This window comes from Sardina pilchardus, chromosome 6, assembly GCF_963854185.1.
Source record: "Sardina pilchardus chromosome 6, fSarPil1.1, whole genome shotgun sequence".
Classification (NCBI taxonomy): domain Eukaryota; kingdom Metazoa; phylum Chordata; class Actinopteri; order Clupeiformes; family Clupeidae; genus Sardina; species Sardina pilchardus.
This window is the reverse complement of record NC_084999.1, coordinates 14,032,221-14,052,577: the sequence shown is the minus strand read 5'-3', so window position 1 is coordinate 14,052,577 and position 20,357 is coordinate 14,032,221. Positions and strand designations below refer to the sequence as shown.

Here is a 20,357-nt window from a genome sequence, read left to right as displayed (position 1 = left end):
CACACACACACACACACACACACACACACACACACACACACACACACACACACACACACACACACACACACACACACACACACACACACACACACACACACACACACACACTCAGAATCAGTAACACCCAGAAATAAACTCATCAGACAGACACTACACATGGACTGTATGGATGATAGTGAGAGTGTCATTAATGAATACATGAGAGCAGGGGTGAGTTCTTATAACTGCTTATAAATGATTAATTATAAATTATAAAAATGAGAAAAGAAATGAGAAGAAATATATTATGTCGATGTTCTACCGTGAGTCATCTGACATTTTCTTTTTTGGAATTTATGCACATTTATAAACGGAATAATTATCAGCTATAAATGATTAAGAAAGTTTCATTTGCTCGTGAGTGGCTAAGGCACCTTCTGTCGTCCGGGGAACGACCCCAGCGTGATGTCAGCCTCCACGAAGCCGTCCTCGTCCAGCGTGATGACCTCGGGGCTGGAGCCCTCCTTCCAGCGCGGCGACGTCAGCTCGTGCACCAGCTTCAGCGCGGGCGACTTGTGCACCGTGTTGGTGCTGGCCCAGTAGATGCCAATCTGGAAGGCCTCCTGCCAGGAGAGACCAGGTTACGGTTACGGTTACGGTTACGTCAGCAGCGGGCACGGTGACCGCCGGGGGGAAATCCGCTCGGACGTGACCTGCGGGATGCGCCTGAAGCCGAGTGGCGTTCGGACTGCTGGCCACAGGCCATGGGGGTGATGCGGCTATGTGGCTAGGCATGACACGGCTAGGAAAACAATCTCCAGCAACGGACAGTGTTCGGATTACACTTTTGTGGAACAGGATAGGATGGGACAAGGCACTGCACGCACACACACACACACACACACACACACACACACACACAGGCTGTGTCATGTGTGACTATGGGGCTGGGTTTAATGCCTCATTAAGGCCCACTGTGGCCTGGCATTGGGTGTGAGATGCTGTCAGAGCTCATCCTGAACTGGCCTCACACACATTCACACACTCACAACACACACACACACACACACACACACACACACACATAGGCACACACACACACACACAATCACAGATGAGAGACAAAAGCAAGTTGTGCCGTCCCCCGTCCAGACAGTGCCAAGCCCTCTGTGCCGTGACCTCATAAATAGCGGGTGCTATGGAAACAGTGCTGTATTTGGTTCTGTTTCACAGGCTATTTCACACTGATGCTTTTGTCCTCCACTGCGAGCTGCCCAAGCGTATCGCCTCGCACGCTTTGATAGGCTCTGATCTCCCTCTCTCTCTCTCTCTCTCTCTCTCTCTCTCTCTCTCTCTCTCTTTCCCTCTCTCTCTCTCTTTCCCTCTTCCCTCGCTCGCTCACTCTTTCCTTCTCTCTTCTCTCTGTATCCGCTGCTCCTCGCTTTGACAGCTTCCACAGCCTTTTAAAATGCATGAGGTCTTTAAAGAGAGGGTGATCCCCCCTCGCCTGTCACGGCCCAGTTTATCACATCTCCGCGCGCTGTCCGATTCTCCATCACGTCAGCGCCCGCCGCTCACGCCCCGCGCTCGCTCTCTCGCTCTCTCGCTCTCTCGCTCGCCTGACCGGCCCGTCACAGCCTCGCACGCCTCGCCACTTAGCACGCTCGCTTACAACACACACGTGTGTGTGTGTGTGTGTGTGTGTGTGCGCTCATACGCTCACTGAACACAAACATGCACAGCTGTATGGGTCACTAGCGGGACTACTCATGAGAAGTTATGAGCAAACACACACATAAACACACGGAGACACACACAAAGACACACACACACACACACACACACACACACACACATGTGTTTACAAGTATGGGTCAGCACTGTGTGCTTCTGAGATGAATTAGATGAAATTAGATTAGTTTTGACTGAATCAATTATTTTAACTGTGAAGGAAACAGAAAAGGCTCGTGTAAGGGCTTGCATGCATACACACTCACATATGCCCACATGCCCATATAACCACACCACACACGCACACACACGCGCACACACACACACACTCTTTCAAATGCATTATGGACCACTAGTGTAACTCCTTAAGAGAGACCTTGACTCACCTTGAAGTTGGGGGGCACTATGACCTTGCCGGCAGGGATCTGCAGGACGATGCGCTCGCCCTCAAAGAGCCACAGGTCCCAGTGGGAGTGGTTGGCCAGCAGCGCCCAGGGCACCAGCTCCACCAGCAGGGTGCTCACACCTGGACGCCACGCCGACAGCTTCACCTGCATGGGGCTGTCCCACTGGGCCACCGTCTCCAGCCCTGACCTGCGCGCGCACGCACGCACACACACACGCACGCACACACACACGCACAAAAGATAATAAACAAGGAGACACAGAGCATGAGAGGTATCTTGTAATCACTTTACATGCTCTTTCAGTTTAACATTTCTGTGAGTGATTTTTATGCATGTGAGACATATGTGTGTTTGTTGTGTTATGGCTGTATAAGCTACTGGATATCTGACATTTCCCTTGGGATAAAGTATATATCTTTCTATCTATCTATCTATCCATCTATCTATCTATCTATCTTTACATAGACATGAGCACACATATGAAAATATGCTCCCAAAACACTCTCAGTTGATGTAATTCACACTGACAAGTACTTGTACAACAGACACACACACACACACACCCAGTCAGTAAAACAGTGTTTTCTCAGCTCTCAGAAGAATGGCAGAGGATGAAAAGAATGGGCGAACGCTCTCTCACTCTCTCTCTCTCTCTCTCTCACACACACACACACACACACACACACACACACACACACACACACACACACACACACACACAGAGAGTCAGTCACTAGCCACAGGCCAGGCACCTATCAAAGTGCCTCTCTGCGTTGAGCTCCGTCTGTAGTGCCAACATCACAGAGCTGTTCAAACGGCTGCCATGAACCCTGAACTTCCTCTAGTGAACCGGTGCCAAACACATCCACTACTTTTATCACTCTCCTTCCCTCGCTCGCTCCCTCTGTTTCTTTTGTCTGTCTCCATGTTTGGGGCATGACCAAAGGTGAGGGTGAGAATATGCGCAGCCAATAAATCACATTTCCATGCTCTCAGGCAGAGAAAGAGAAACAAAGAGGGGGAGACCGAGGAGGAAAGGTAGTCCGAGACGTGTCTCCCTGCCATAGTCCGACTCCTCCAGAGAGAGAGTGTGTGTCGGTGTGTGTATGTGTGTGTGTGTGTGTGTGTGTGTGTGTGTATGTGTGTGAAGTGTGAAATCTGACAGCCGCAGCCTCCCTCTGCCCCCCCCCACCCCCCTTCTCATTACTGAGGTGTTTCTCTCGTGCCCCCGCCTGAAAGAAGAAAAATAACATTTACCGTTTCAACTTCCTCCCCCTACACCCCCCTTCCCCGCCCCCCCAGCTCCACTGCCTCAAAGATGCGATATTTCAGCGCCCAGAGCCAAGTGAGCGGTTAGCGCGCAAAAGGAGGCCAAACCTCTTGTCAAAACAACACGCTACATAAATGTTATCGGCCGAGGAAAAATATACTAATTAAACGGCGCATTTCATCCGCCGGCCAAGTGCCTTTTTCAAACATGCTCTTTAGAGATAGGAATCAGGGCTAATATGCGGAGAGATGGCCGCTTTTTTTTGAGGCGGCTGTGTTCGGTTCGGTCGTGCTCTGTGTGCAGGCGGTGGCAGTTCCCTGGGCCACGTTCAAGCTGCCACTTCTATGGGAAACGGGCCCTGGAACTGGGCTGAGCGCTGGGATCCGGGGAGGCACAGAGGATTTGTGTGCGTGTGTGTGTGTGTGTGTGTGTGTGTGTGTGTGTGTGTGTGTGTGTGTGTGTGTGAGTGTGTATTGTGTCTGTTGTCTGTGTCTGTGTCTGTGTCTGCAATTGTGTGAATATGTGGTGTGTATGTGTGCATGTAGATACATGTGCAGAGGTAGGAGTGTGATGTGTGTGTATAAATGTGTGCATGTTTTGAAGTGCACTCTGTGTGTGTGTGTGTGTGTGTGTACTGTACTGTATGTATGTGTGTGTGTGTGTGTGTGTGTGTGTGTGTGTGTGCGAGCATGTGTGTGTGTGTGTGTGTGTGTGTGTGTGTATGGTTGGTTAATGCATGCCAGAGTAATCCAACCCCAGTGAGGCAGATAGCAGCTCTGTGGGGACCGGAGGGAGGCAGAGGAGGACACGACCACAACCACAGACATGCACATGGCCTCCGGTCCCCAGCCAACGTGTGTGTGTGCGTGTGTGTGTGCGTGTGTGTGTGTGTGTGAGAGAGAGAGAGAGAGCGGGGAGAGAGACAGCATGTTCCCACTGTCACAGTGACTGATGTGCACACAGAGATGCAAACACACATACACACACAGTCCATCCATCATCCGTTGTGTAAGGGTGAATGTGTGTGTGTGTGTGTGTGTGAGTTAGTGTGGGTCTGAGAGACATTGAGGAAGGAGATGTGTGACGTTGTCTGGTGTAGCGAGTGGCAGTTGTGGGCTCTGCTCTAATCTGTAGGGATAAGGGTGCTGAGTGGACCATGGTCCCCCCCCCCCCCCCACCCCACTTATTCCATTAGCCTGCTCAGCAACATTTCCTGCACGGATCTCACTCTTCCTCACCACAAGTCCCCATCTCTCTCCTCCAAAGAGGGCAAAAGGCCCTCTCCTCTCCTCTCCTCTCCTCTCCTCTCCCCTCCACTCTCTCTCCTTTCTTTTCTGCTCTTTCTCCTCACCCCTTTCCTCCTCCAGTTCTCTTCCCTCTCCCTCCTTCTCTTCCAACAGCACAGAACAAAAACAAGTCCCCCACCCTGTCCCTGAGTTCACCGTGCTGCTCCCATGTTTACTGCTCTGCCAGGGCTACCAGCTCCCTGCGCTGGACCCGTGCCAAACCCACACACTCCAGCCGAGCGGCTCCGCCCTCACTGGCTAAACCAGGTGTGCTCCGCTAACCCTGACCAGCTTTGACGTGTGTGTGTGTGTGTGTGTGTGTGTGTGCACATGCAGTGTGCGTGCTTGCGCGAGTGCGCGCATGTGTGTGTGTGTGTGTGTGCATGCACTGTGCACAGCTTGCCTGTGCACGCACGTGTGTGTGTGTGTGTATGCGTGTGTGTGTGTGTATGCGTATGTGCGTGTGTGCAGGGAGGACTAGTATCAATTGTGAGTTGCTACAGACACCACAGGAATGAGCAATCAGGCCCCAGTGGGACCCTGTGGACTGGACAGCAGGGGCGTGCAGAAGAGCAGGAAGAGGAAGAGGGCAACTAGGCCCCCATCCCATGGTTCAGACGCCATGGCAACTACACACTTCATTAATCCTAAATCCTAAAGTGTGCCACTTATGCAATGTGTCTTTTTATGGAAGCGCATGCTGCTGTGATTATTGTGCTGCTCAGGGTTAGGCTTATGTGAGAAGTGCTCTGTATTAATTAATGACTGGGGAAAGCACAGGGAACCACAGGCCCGTTAAAGTAAAGTGGGACCTTCTGATGGGGAGACTGAGGAGAGGAGAGGGGAGGGGAGGAGAAGAGAAGAGAGGGGGGAAGAGGAGAGGAGAAGAGAGGGTGGAAGAGGAGGGCGGAGGAGAGGAGAGGGTGGAAGAGGAGAAGAGAAGAGAGGGTGGAAGAGGAGAGGAGAGGAGAGGAGAGGAGAAGAGAGGGTGGAAGAGGAGGGCGGAGGAGAGGAGAGGGTGGAAGAGGAGAAGAGAAGAGAGGGTGGAAGAGGAGAGGAGAGGAGAGGAGAGGAGAAGAGAGGGTGGAAGAGGAGAGGAGAAGAGAGGGTGGAAGAGGAGGGCGGAGGAGAGGAGAGGGTGGAAGAGGAGAAGAGAAGAGAGGGTGGAAGAGGAGAGGAGAGGAGAGGGGAGGAGAGGGGAGGAGAGGGGGAAGAGGAGAGGTGAGCGGAGGAGGGAGGCAAGGAGGAGAGGAGAGGAGAAGAGAGGAGAAGAGAGGAGAGGAGAGGAGAGGAGAAGAGAGGAGAGGAGAGGGGGAGGCCGAGGTGCCCTCGTGGCCTTGAGCGCTGCCAAAAAACAACAGTGCGCCAGCCGCGTCCAATCCCCTGCATTCCCCCCCCCCCCTCTCGGCTTGTCCTGGGTCCTGCGCTCTGGTTCTCATTTCCTCTCTCTGATCCTCTTGTTTTCTCTGCGCGCCCGCTGCTCTTCCTCTCCTGCCCGGCCAGCACACACACACACACTCACACACCAGCACTCAGCGGCAGCAGCACAGGAACCAGCATCACAGCTCTCACACACACACACTCACACACCAGCACTCAGCAGCAGCAGCACAGGAACCAGCATCACAGCTCTCACACACACACACACACACACATGCACGCACACACAGACAGACAGACAGACACACACACACACACACACACACACACACACAGACAGACAGACAGACAGACAGACAGACAGACAGTGTGTTTACACTCCTGGAACGCATGGCAGGACTGCACTTTCCTGACCACTGGTCCAGTGACCCATACGCTGTGTCTGCGTGTGCTGACCGTACCTGTCTGAGTCCTTGCTGGTGTAGGGCCAGGCTGGCCGGCCGGAGCTCTTGACCCCGTAGAAGTCCTGCAGGATGGGCTGCTGCTGCTGGCTCACCTCCTCCGGCGCCGCCTTGCTCACGATCTGCTTGATCAGGCTGGACGAGATGGGCACCGCACACTGAGACGCGTCCTCGTCCTCCCTGCACACACACACATACACACACACACACACGCACACACACACACACACACGCACACGCACACGCACACGCACACGCACACGCACACGCACACAGACAGACAGACAGACAGACAGACAGAAGGAGAGAGAGGCAGAGTTACTTACAGACAGACAGACAGACAGACAGAGAAGAGATCAATTGTACTTTGGTCTCGCTCTTAACACAAAACACACACTCTCCCACACTACTTGACACTCTCAGCGCATCCTGTTTGTTTTAATGACACATGTTCGCGTTCAGAGACAATCTGCTGAGGCACTGCGGCGAGCGACGCTCTCACGTTTCCCCGGCGACCGCTGCTGACGCTGCTGAAAGGCTCCGCCACCCCCCCCACACACCCCCCTCCCTCCTGCCCTCGGGCTCTCATACCGGCGGCGACAGACAACGGAGGCAGCGCGGCAGCCTAGAACCCGATCTCTCCGCCGCCAGACGAGGTGAGAGGCGCAGGGCGAGAGGAGCGGGCGGCGCTTCAGCTGTAACAACAGAACAGGCTACACTCTACCCGCTCGCTGGAGCGGCGCCGGCCCAGACGCCGGTCAAACGCGCCCCCCCCCCCCCCCCCCCCCGCCACAGGCGCGCCAAGCATCTCACGGCGGCCGGAGCATCCAGTTCCACTTGGCCGAGCGGCCCCCGCTTCTGCGGCGGCGCATGGGCCGCGGATATTAATAGAGAACAGTGTGCTATAAACAGACACGCAGGGGCTGAGGAGTCAGCAGAGGACACCGGAGCCATGGGAAGCGATGGGGAGCTATGGGAACCTGGGGTGGGGTGGGGAGGGAGAGGGAGAGGGCTGGGGTGGAGTGGGATGGGGGTTTGGGTGGATGGGTGGATGGGGTTGGGTGGGGGTCGTATGGGGAGCAGGGGGGCAGCGAGGGAGGGTCAGATGGGATATTGCCTCCGGTTTCCCCCATGTGTGGTTGCATACATGGAGGATTTTGGGGTAAGAGGAGAGAGAGTGAGAGATAGAGAGATAGAGAGAGAGAAGAGAGTGAGAGAGAGAGAAGAGAGAGAGAGAGAGAGAGACAGTAGGGGCACAGTAGGGTTTGGGTCTGAGTGGACTAGTGTGCTTGAGCGGGGAGACCGCAGAGAGCAGAGTCGATAGGAGCTGAGTGTGCTGCTCGTGCTGGTTGGCGGGCCCATTACGGACCAGAGGAATGCACAAATTGCAGGAGGGAAAGAGGAGACAGTGACCGACCGACATCTGAGACGCCGGGGAATTTTTTCAGGAAGAAGTCTACGGGTCGGTGTGTGTGTGTGAGTGTGTGTGTGTGTGCGCACATGCGTGTGTGTGTGTGTGTGTGTGTGTGTGTGTGTGCTTTGAGAGGGGTGCTATGAGCAGGCAGACAAATCCAGTTAGGAGAGCAGCAAATGCTGAGCAGGGGAGATACGGCATTGTGTCTCGGGTCAGGTTAGGTTCTGTTTGTGAGGAGGACCGACAGTGTGTGTGTGTGTATGTGTGTGTGTGTGTGTGTGTGTGTGTGTGTGTGTGTGTGTGTGTGTGTGTGTGTGTGTGTGTGTGTGTGTGTGTGTGTGTGTGTGTGTGTGTGTGTGCATGAACGCTTGGATGAGTAAATCCTTGGAGAGATTTTGTGAGTGTGTGTGTGATTGCGTGACAAGGAGGATGTGTGTGTGTTTGTGTGCGAGCGTGGGAGGGTGTAAAAGTCAGTGTGTTTGGTGTGTGGTGTCATTTCTGTAACATTTCTAATTGTGTGTTTGTGTCATTATGCAAGATGGAGAGAAGGGAAAACGTGTGTGTGTGAATGTGTGTACTTTCGTGTCAGTCTCTGTTTGCGTGTGTGTGTGTGTGCGCGCATGTGTGTGCGTGTGCGTGTGTGTGTATGTTGGTGAGGCGATGGTAATGAGGTCGGAGAGTTGTTGCAGTGGGCTCTGCCCATGATGAGGTGTGGCCGGTCACACTCGCACTGGCAACCAAGCATAGGCCACACACACACACACACACACACACACTTTCTCAAACACACAAGCCCGATCTCCCAAACACACACGCACACACTTTCTCAAGCACACAAGGCCGATCTCCCAAACACACACACTCTTTCTCAAATACACAGGCCCGATCTCTCAAACACACACACACTTTCTCAAACGCACGAGCCCAATCTCTGTCTAACACACGCACGCTGTTTGTAGCACGCACCCCCTGATCTAAATGTGCTGGGACCACACATGGTGACAAAGCAAATGAAGATGGATGAAAGCCTGCACTTTGTTAGCGCTCTATCTAACAGAGCTGCAATTAGGGCTGGATGAGCACAGGCTGGGCTGAGTGGCTGTGTGTGTGTGTGTGTGTCTGTGCGTGTGTGTGTGTCTGCGTGCTAACAGCAGCCTGCAGGAGGCTCTTTGGGACTGGCAGCAGGCGTGTGGCCAGAGGTTTGTGTCATGGGGTGACCAGAGGTGGTGTCATGGGGTGACCAGAGGTTTGTGTCATGGGCTGGACAGTGTGTGTGTGTGTGTGTGTTGTGTGTGTGTGTGTGTGTGTGTGTGAAAGAGAGAGTATGTGCATGTGAGTGCAGACATTGGGTGTTTAACATGGATTGTGTGTGTGCGTGTGCAGACATTGGGTGTTAAACATGGATTGTGTGTGTGTGTGTGTGTGTGTGTGTGTGTGTGTGTGTGTGTGTGTGTGTGTGTGTGTGCAGACACTGGCTGTTCAACATGGCTGTGTGTGTGTGTGTGCAGACATTGGCTGTTTAACATGGATTGTGTGTGTGTGTGTGTGTGTGTGTCTCCAGAGGTGTGAGGTTTGGGTCCAGTGCTGGTTGTGTGTGTGTTTGCGTGTGCTGTGGTGGCATACAGTATGTGGGCTAGGTGTGGGTGAGTGTTCTGGGACAGCACAGAAGGTCCCTGGAGACCTCAGAGTGTTGCTGCAGGCCCAGCAGCAGGGGGCTGACAGAGTGGGACAGGGATCTGGGAGAGGGACAGCTACAGCGCCGATGGCAGACAAACCGTCTCTGATCCACTCACACACACACGCACGCACACACACACACACACACACATGCACGCACACAAAGGCACGCACGCACGGTCGCACGCACACATACACACATACGCACGCACACACACAGAGGAGACTACAGCCCAGTCGCACAGCTCTTCACACCTCATCTCCCCACGTGGCTCCGTGCCACTGGGCCACTGCTACATGGCGGAGGGATCCTGGGCTGCCAACACTTACTGTGACCAGCGGAGCCGGCCAACTCCTCTACTCAGACAAGAGAGCTCCACTGCAGCACTGGACCACTGCCCGCCTCACATCACACAACTCGTACTGCTCACCAGGGTCTCAAAGGGCTTGTATTAAAGGGACTAGTACTAGTGTGTGGGACTTAGTACAGGCTGACGCTAAAGAAGAGGAATGTGACAAGTCACATAAAGGTAATTAGGCCAGTTAGTTGCTCAATTGCCTTTGAAGGTGATAAGCTGAAATGGATATCTATGTACAGTAGGTGTGTGTGTGTTTCACTGAGTGCATGACTGTGTGTGTGTGTGTGTGTGTGTGTGTACCTGGCCTGGAAGGTGAGGTGGTGTGTGAGGTCGGCCTCCACGTTGAGCAGGGCCTCCTCGTGGCCCTGGCCTGGGATGAGCTGGCTCTCCTTCAGGCCCAGACTGCGCTTCTCCACGTGGATGATGACCGGGTCCGGCAGGTGGCTCCGCATGATGAACAGGGGACTGAACACCACCTGTGGGGCACACACACACACACACACACACACACACACAATAAATACCACACACATACCCATGGACACCCACCAACAACACACAAATCCAAGTCCCATGCATAGACTGCACGCACACAGACATAGTCAGCAAAGCAACAAAAAGTGAAGTTGGACAGCGTAAACAAGAGGACAGAGAGCTCGCGCACACACACACACACGCAAACACACACACACACACACACACGGTGTAAACAAGAGGACGGAGAGCCCAAGCACACAGCTCACACACACACACACACACACACACACAGACACACATGGCGTAAACAAAAGGACGTAGAGCCCAGGCACGCAGCACACACAGCAGCATCAGCATCATGTCAGCAGCAGGCCATCAATCTGCGCTGCGCTGTCTCCACGGCCCCCGCCGCCACTAAATCTCCCGCTGCGCTTGGACACCGCCTGCCCAGAGGCATTCTGGGAGCTGTTGACAATGATTGGCTGAGAACTGATGGGGGGGGGGCGCAGAGGTGGAATCTCAGCCACTGCAATCTAACCCAGAGTGGTCTGTGGGGTGGGGTGGGTGGTGAAGGGGACATGGCTACCTCCATACTCTCCCTGGCCCGTCCACAACCCAATCCCACACACACACACACACACACACACACACACACACACACTGTTGGAGAGAGGCCAAGAGATGGCCGTATACGTTCATCTCCCGGTGGTTGTGGGCAGGAGGACTACAGTATTGTGCCAATATGAGCTAGGATGGGGGATTGTGGCAGCCCTGACTAGAAACAACAGCCCATTACATGACAAAGAATACTAGAGGACAGAAAGAGAGCTATTATTTAGCGGGAGCCGGCAGAGCCTCTCCACTGTAAGGGAATATGCTAACTGAGACGCGCGGGGTTCCGGGGGGAGCAGCAGTGTGTGTGTTGGGACGGGGAGCAGCAGTGTGTGTGTGTTGGGATGTGGAGAGGGGGGGGGGGAGCAGCAGTGTGTGTGTGTTGGGATGGGGAGAGGGGGGGGGAGCAGCAGTGTGTGTGTGTTGGGATGGGGAGAGGGGGGGGGGAGCAGCAGTGTGTGTGTGTGTTGGGATGGGGAGAGGGGGGAGCAGCAGTGTGTGTGTGTTGGGATGGGGAGGGGGGGGGGGCAGCAGTGTGTGTGTGTTGGGATGGGGAGGGGGGGGGGGGCAGCAGTGTGTGTGTGTTGGGATGGGGTACGCTGTGGCCACACTCACCACTCTCTGCTGCATGTGGGTGTCTGCTTCCAGCGTGATCAGGGTACACCACACGTTCAGCAGGGAGCCACTGGAACAAGGCACCTACAGAGAGAAGAGAGGGAGAGAGGGAGGGAGGGAGGGAGGGAGGGAGAGAGAGAAAAACAATGAGAAAATGCATGTGCGAGGAGGAGAGAGGGTTAGTAGATGTCTAAACATCTCTGGGACTAAGAGCCCCACAACCTCAAACTCCCTCCAGTCCATCGCTAGGAGACAGAATCATCCTAGCAACCCCAACACGCACGCATGAGTGTGAGCTCAGTCCAGCAGGAGAGCACTCTCATGTACCTAGCACTGCACTGACATCAACACGCATTTGTTCCACTGTACTTGTGTACACACACACACACACACACACACACACACACACACACACACACACACACACACACACACACACACACACACACACACACACACACACACACACACACACACACACACACACACACACACACACACACACACACGAATCAAGTTGAAAAAGATTACTCGAACAGATTAAGGCAAGGCGTGCCCAATGATAGCCAGATGATAGAGCGATGACCACCCTATGACTAACACCTCTGACGACGTCCGCGCGGGTCCTGCGGCTTACCGAGAGGATTAGCGCCGCGAGGGGCTGGTCCGGCGCCGGGCAGACCGACAGGATGACCCGGGAGCGGGGCCCACCGGCGAGCGCAGACCATGTTTATGAGCGGCCACTCCAAACACATTAGCGTGCTCCAGTCCCCCATGTTCCTGCCCTGTTCTCCCACATCTCTTGTGCTTACAGAGCAAATCCCTCCGAGGCTTCGAGGCTTTCGGGGGGGGTTGGGACACCTCAAGCGGGGGGGGGGGGGGGGCGCTGAAAGCGACGGTCCCCGAGCCGTTTGGCGGTTTGCGGGCGGCCAGGCCCTCGAGAAGATTTAAAGACCGAAAACGCGACCTTTTGAACGCCTAATACATTTATGGTTTTGCTGGTCCAGCCCCCGTCCCAGCCCCACACTGTCCTGGCTCCTTGTTAGGCCTGAAGGATGCCAAACACTGTAACAAGCTGGCTAATTTACAGCCAACATGGGACTTTATTTACAGAGGGGGGTGTGTGTGGGGGGGGGGGGGGGGGGCACAGAAAAAATAGGCGAGGCGTGATGAACACTGAGTTCTGACAACACTGTTTTTCACTGCCTCTCAGTGGAATGAGCTGATGAGCTGTTAGGAGAGAGGGAGAGAGAGAGAGAGAGAGAAGAGAGGGAGAGAGGGAATAACTGAATAAAGGAAGAGAGTGAATAAGTGAGAGAATACAAGAGAGAGAAAGAGAGAGAGAGAGAGAGAGAGAGAGAGAGTAGAGACAGAGGGAAGATGAATGTGCAATGAAACTTTGATCTGCTGGAAAACAGGCTGGTTGGATCAGGTCATGCTGGCCTTCTTCACAAAAGAAAGAGGGAAGAGAGAGAGAGAGAGGGAGAGAGAGAGAGAGAGAGAGAGAAGGAGGAGGAGGATGTAATGGCAAGCAGCTTCTATTAAAAGCATATTAAAGGGAATGAGGGGGAGTGAAAGTACAAGAAGCAACCGTAAAGAAGAGGAGTTTACACATGGCCAGGGGGAAGGAAGGCAGGCAGACAGACACAAGGGAAGGAGTAGGAGAGGGAGAGAGAGAGAGAGAGATGGAGGGAGAGAGGGAGAGAGAAGGAGGAATAACGTGGAAAGGATGGAAAATAGAACAGAGGAAGAAAAGAGGTCTGAAGGACACTAAAGACAGACAGACAGACAGACAGGGAGTGAGGAGGGCGAGTCTATGAAGTGTGAGTGACTCAAGCGTAAGAGGAGAGACAGATACAGAATGAGATGGAGGGAGGGGGAGAGAGGGAGAGAGGGAGAGAGAGAGAGAGAGAGAGAGAGAGAGCATAGTACAATTATCATTATTCTGTTTTATTTTGTTTCTCCCTCCTCTCCTCCCCTTTTGATGTATTTGATGCTTTGCCAATACTGTACAACGTTATGGTCATACTAATAAAGCTCCTTTTGAATATGAAAAGAGAGAGAAAGAGAGGAAGAGAGAGTTGAGAGACAGTGTAAGACAGTGAGAGGAGACAGAAGGGCTAAGGTTTATTAACTTAATCTTTAGCCTGAAGTGTGAGTGACTCAAACGGAAGAGGAGAGACAGATACAGAGAAGAGAGAGAGAGAGAGAGAGAGATAGAGAGAGAGGGAGAGAGAGAGGGCCGTGACAAATGAGAGGACTGCTGAAGGCACTAGGAGATGACAGGAGCTGTGCGAGGCCTGTGCCAGGGCTTTGATTCGGGGCCCGGCCGTGGATGGGGGAGCCATGTGGGAAACATCCCGTGCCTGATGAGGAAGAGCTCAACTCAGCAGATAAACAGCTGACTCCGGAACGGATGTGGGCCGCATCAGGGCCGCACCGGAGCCGGGACGGTGCCAGACTGCGCTGCTGTTTTGGGTAGCGTTAGCGTGTGAGAGAACGGCAGAGCTGGAAGCCGTGTTAAGTCAGATGCACAGAAGCTCTGATGCATTAGCAGTGGTGTACGGGCCAACTCAACTCAATGCACCCGGGGCAACAGTCAGGGCGGATGGAGGAGAGCGTGCTGTAAAGCGAAGGGAAGTGACGTAAAGTGACGCAAAATGAAGAGCACAGTCAGGGAGGGGAGTGGAGTAGAGTGCATGTAGAGTAGAGTGCACATCAGTTTTGGGGTTTGCCAGTTTCTGATATTGTGAAAAATATCATCACAGTCAATACAAGTCAACTCCTATTTTCACTGTAGGAACATTTTAATGTAAAACGATTTCAGACATCCCTATTGTGGACTGTACCATTTTTAACCACCGTGGGGCTAGAAACGACAGAGACAGAGAACGACTTCACCGTCTCAAGCCAGTGTCAGCATTGAATGACAAAAGGCAAGGCAAATTCCTCCAGTAGGCTACATTCGGCTTGCTGCTGACGTGCATGGGTAAATGTAAGTTGCTAGCAGACGTCTAGCTTGTTAAAAATGTGTTATCTCCCTCAACAATGGAATTCTCTTCTCTGATTGGCTGATGGGGTGGCCATTAACTTCGTATAACCTGCTACCTTTGAAGTAGTTCCCGTATCACACTTGAATATTAATTCGCCAAACTCGTTGCGAAGTTTAAATGAACTGTCACGTTGCATCCAAGCTGAAATACAGACGTGCAGAACCATAGTAACATTGTAGCATATGACGGAGGTGGATTGTAGCTAGTTGGATGCCATGTAGGCTGTAAAAGTAGCGATCTTTCAAAGTTAAAGTTAATCAGAATCCTGGGATATGGCCGCTTGACAACGGGAGAGATAGAACTAACGACTGGCTTTTGGCCGTAGCAACCAGCCATTTAGAACTAACGACTGGCCTTTGGCCATAGCAACCATCCATTTTAGAACTAGTAACGGCAGTTTTGTCCTGCAAGTAGAAAGTTGATATGTGGCTGAAAGTAGTCCCATAGTCAAGACAATTTTAGCGATGTTAACGGACGCAACGGTGGAATAAAACTATGTTCTAAATATACAGGTTATGAATACAAACGGGAGATAAGCGGGATAACGGCCTTCGAGGTCGACCGGTTCGATGGAAATAATGGCACGGCGGAGGTAACTCCGTCTCCGTGCTTCGCACGTCGCCGGAGTTCTAGACCTCCACCTAGCCATTATTTCCATCGAACCGGTCACCTCGTCGGCCGTTATCCCTTACTTATTTTACTACCTCCATTTATTAACGTATGTGTTCCCAGTACCCCCCGTAATTTGAGCTATGAGCACAACCCCTCCAATTACAGCGAGGTAATTCACACTCTGCCTGTAACATGTCTGTCCACCTGTCACTGACTCACCTGCACAACGGAGCTCTCCCGACGGTCCAGTCGGACGTCCTGCGACCAGTCCTCGTCGCCGCGCGCGCGCACGCACAGCTCGGTCAGCTCGCTGTCCTCCAGCACGTAGGAGGGCAGCTTGCCGCCGGCGTCCAGGCAGCCCACGTGCTCGCGCACCACCGTCTGCCCGTCGGCGCCCACGTAGTGCTGCACCAGCCGCAGCTCCAGCGCCTGGCCCAGGTAACTGCACATCACCTGGCGCCCGCAGATCACCACCTGCACGGAGAGAGGGAGAGGGGAGAGAGAGAGAGGAGAGGTACGGGGGTAGAGAGAGAAAGGAAGAGAAGAGTGAAAACATATCAGTCATAAATCCACGTCAGGATGATGGGAATGTGAGAAAAGATGGAGAGAGAGAAGGAATAAAAGAGAAGAAATTAAACATAGAATATAAGGAATGAGAGAGTGTGAGCTGTAGTGAGAGACAGTGTTTGGGGACGGAGAGGAGAGAGGGAACAGCAGGATGAGAAGTGTTGTGCTCTAATCAGGAACAAGCAGCAGGGTGCACTTCTGAGAGTCCACTGTGTGTTTAAGAGTATGCCCTGTGTCCACATTTGAGAGCATGGTTATGCTTGTGCTTGTGTGTGTGTGTGTGCGTGTGTGCATGGGAGAAGATGAGTATGATTCTGACTGGATCCTGTCCACATTTGAGAGCATGGTTATGCTTGTGCTTGTGTGTGTGTGTGCGTGTGTGTGTGTGTGTGTGTGTGTGTGTGCGTGTGCGTGTGCGTGTGTGTGTGTGTGTGTGTGTGCGTGTGTGTATGGGAGAAGATGAGTATGATTCTGACTGGATCCTGCAGGTCACTGATTGTCCTTGTGGGTCACTGTGTGTCACTCCAGATGTCCGCTGTTCTTTAGAAAAAACATCTTTCCAAAATGCACACACCGCATGCAGGAGCACACACACTGCACATTCCAGAGTTTCTTCACTCACACACACATCCATCTGGTAAACCTACATACACACAGATGTTCTCTACACCCACAACGATTAACAATCACTTCAGACCATCCTGCACACTTGCACTAATATACTGCCAACAGAACACACAGACAGATAAACTCCCACATTCCTGATACACACACACAAACTGTCCCTCACTCTCACACACACACACACACACACACACACACACACACACACACACACACACACACACACACACACACACACACACACACACACACACACACACACACACACACACACACACACACACACACACACACACACACACACACACACACACACACACGGCTCATCTGGTGCTGATGCTCTTAATTGCCGTGAAGGGCTGATCGTTTTCCCATTTCCCCCTTCTGGCTGCTGTCCCCCTGCTGGTCGCCGTGGCGATAATGAGCCTGGCGAGGGCGCGGGCCAGTAGTTAGGGAAGACCCCGCCTCTCATCAATCATCGTCTCCCGTCAGCAGGAGCCAGATGTTCAGCCAATCATGTCGCTCCGCCGCGACCAGACACGACACACACACACCCACATGGGACGCTGGACACACGTAAGCAGCCCAACAATCCCCATAGTGGACTTAAATCATCACACATGCATCTGAAATCAACCACCAACCCGCACACACACACACACACACACACACACACACACACATACACACACACACACACACACACAAAGCACTGCTGGAGGCCTTCGAGCATTCAGACAAGCTGACGTGAGCGATCATGTTACGACCAAAACACAAGAATACCACAACGGAATTCAGAGGGTCAAGAGCACTCTTCCTACATGACAACTCTTAGTGCTGCAGCTGATGTTCGGAAAGCTCCACACACACACACACACATTAAGATGCCCTTGGCTCGTACCCATCATACACACACACACACACACACACACACACACACGGGTGGCCTGGACAAACCATACTTTCAAGTGTTACAAACATTATCGTTTGCTGTTCTAGAAGCTGAAAGAAAAAACGTCTCATTTTAGTTGTGCTGATCATGGCACTGTAAACTGTAAGGCCTTTGAGAAACTGAGCTCAGATCAGTTGCAGCACAACAGAAGCATGCGGCTATTGAGACGAGAGGACACACCAGTCACTCCGTGGCACTAATGGTGCATGACATCTTTTACAGTACGGGCCTTTTCAAGCGTGTCCAACTCCGGAGAGAGGGTATGGTGAGGACAGTGCAGTGGAACGCAGCGCTAGCGTTAGTGGAACGCTCGTCCAACTCGACTGCTGCTGACGCCTGCCCACAACGCTCAGTGAATCCCTCTCATAAGGGAACAACAACAACAATGAAAAGCAAAACAAAACAAGTGCGAGGAGCGATGCAGCATGTGGAGGCATGTCACTGCTGTCAGGAGCTGTCTTGTTCCTATGGGGGGGCTCCGTACCCCAACATCTCCCACCAATCAAAACAACATGTCTGACTGGGGCACTGCAGGGACCAGACAGGACACAGCCCTAGAGAGTTGAGGGTAACAGGGAGGGGGGAGGGGGGCAAGTTTGAGAAAGAGAGAAAGGCGAAAGAGCGAAAGAGAGAGGGTTATAGAGCTGGGGAGAGAGAAAAAGAGAGAAAGAGATGGGGGTGTGGGGGCGGGGGGGGCTGACACTTGACAGTGTTTACACAACAAAGAGTCTGCACTTCTCTCCGTTTCCCCCCACCGTCTGCCCGTGTCTGCCGCACTTCCAGGAAACTAGGGCCGGAGCGCACGCTTTTTTTACGAGACCTCTCCGGGGCCGCGAGACGCTCTCGCCTCGCCGAAGCGCTTTATTTACAATTAAAACATCCCACTTTCATCCGTCCGCCTCCCCAGCCGAGGAGCATGACGTAGCGGTCCCGCTGCCTTCCTGAGTGGACTTGTTGTCCTGCTGGAGGGGCTTAAGCAGGACGCAGGGTGGACGCAGGGCGGGCGGAGGCTGTGGAGTTGAAGAGCTGACCTGCGTCAGACCTCTTTATTGTCAATGGCCTTTTAGTTCAGTATGGAAGCAATTACTGGAGTGCCTTCCAACAATCCACTCGTATAAGTCCATTTCACACAATACTAGCAATTCATCGTCGACGCAATTCACCATCTAATTATCCGTGACGATCGTTACACTAATTAAAGTTTGTAAATATTTCCTAAATAAATGCTAAGCTATCCGGCTCATAACAACAGGAGATGATGGACAGCAGTGAAGTCATGTTTGTGCGAGCAGTAGCTATCGTTTAGTGTGAGAGGATGTTTTTAGATGCTTAGTTTGAGGCTTACATCTGGAAAAGAACTGGGGCTCTGAGGGAGAAAGAAGGGGGAGAGAGGAAGTGAGGGAAGAGAGTCAAGAGTCAAGAGGTTGAAATGAGGAAAAGAGAAAGAGAGAGAGAGAGGGAGAGAGAGGAGAAAAATGAGCAACAAGAAACGAGAAAGTGGAGTGAAGAACACCACAAGATGGAGAAGCAAAGGAGGGTGAAAGAGTGCAAGTGAGATATTAGAGAGAGAGACTGGATGGAAACCACTGAGAGAAAGTGTAAGCGTGGGGGGTAAAGAGAAGTGTGTGTGTGCGTGTTACCTGCTTTTGGATGCCGCTGAGCTGCTGCACCTTAATGATGAGGGAGGCGGTCTGGCCCTTGTACTCGATGGTCCTCAGCAGCGTCCCCACGTTATCGATACTGAAGGGCTCCGACCAGCGCCAGTTCCCCCAGCCCTCGATACAGATGTGCAGCAGCTGGAGGAACACAACAACACACACAAACCACATACATGTATTAATTGGAATAACAAATAAAAAATCAGGCTCAAAGTATAATCTGAGGCCATCCAAGCCAAGAGGATATACATGAAGAGTAAAGGTGCTCACAACTTCTTCAAATATACAGACTGCATAAAATAGTGTTTTTCTTGAATTGTTTGATTTTCTTTATCTGATGCTTTGTAATATGTAAACACACACAGATGTGAAGTGTGTGCCCAAACCGGGTACTAATAGACTACTGAGCAGCACAAATGCCTTCTCTAATTTGGTCCCTATTTATGCTGGTGCACATGGCAAGTAAACAAAAGGGGTGAGTGTTTACGGATTGTTTGTTAAGAATAAAAAGCTTCCTGTTTATGGAGCGGAGCGTGCTTAGGGGTGTGCGGCGGGTGGAGTGATGGGCTAATGCGGGGGTCACACACCATAAACCCAATAGAAACGCTCGGAAAGCGCTTCGGAAACGCTCCCAGATGGGGGGCGGCTTCTGATGCACTCTCCCCCTCGCGCAAACAAGCCGCGAATAAAAAAACGGGTCATTTTTTCTAGCGCTGCCCGCTGATCTTGTCAGCGACGGGGCTGGACAAACAAGTGAAGTAATAACACAGTTTACACGATTGAGCCATCTTCATCCATTAAAGGGCTGAGCGGTGACCTCCCAAGAACACAGGCCGCTTAAAGAGCCAACGTCATTGGCAAGTTCAGAAAAGAACAACTGACGAGAGAGAAAGAGAAAGAGAGAGAGAGAGAGAACGAGAGAGAGAGATAGAGTCAGAGAGAGAGGGAGAGATAGAGGGGGAGCAGGGAGGACAAAAAAGAAGAACAACAAAAGAGTTGAAACGGTGAACGAGGGTCTGAGGATTTGCACTTGGGCCTAGCCTCCACACGCGCTGAGGGTTCACCCGAGCGCCGAGAGCAAAACAAATTAGCGGCAGGGGTCAGCGGCGGAGTGGACCCTGGCGGAGGCGCACTGTTGCTCTGAACCGGTGACTCCTCCGCGCGTTTGAAGACCACTCCGGTTACCAAAACAGAGGCCAATCAAAGCCTGAATCCAATTT

The 20,357-nt window shown here is 52.6% G+C and overlaps 1 protein-coding gene across 2 annotated transcripts in view; it reads right to left on the bottom strand.

The window, feature by feature from the left end:
• Positions 1 to 20,357, bottom strand: part of LOC134082664 (intermembrane lipid transfer protein VPS13B-like) — a 360,061-nt gene that overhangs the window by 18,039 nt on the left and 321,665 nt on the right. For both annotated transcript variants that reach the window (XM_062538539.1, XM_062538538.1), the window contains exons 44-50: positions 19,120 to 19,275; positions 15,556 to 15,810; positions 11,672 to 11,755; positions 10,268 to 10,443; positions 6,518 to 6,697; positions 2,100 to 2,307; positions 417 to 605 (exon numbers count right to left, since the gene is read on the bottom strand). In XM_062538539.1, the coding sequence (XP_062394523.1) occupies positions 417 to 605; positions 2,100 to 2,307; positions 6,518 to 6,697; positions 10,268 to 10,443; positions 11,672 to 11,755; positions 15,556 to 15,810; positions 19,120 to 19,275 (1,248 nt within the window). The remainder of the gene's footprint in view (positions 1 to 416; positions 606 to 2,099; positions 2,308 to 6,517; positions 6,698 to 10,267; positions 10,444 to 11,671; positions 11,756 to 15,555; positions 15,811 to 19,119; positions 19,276 to 20,357) is intronic.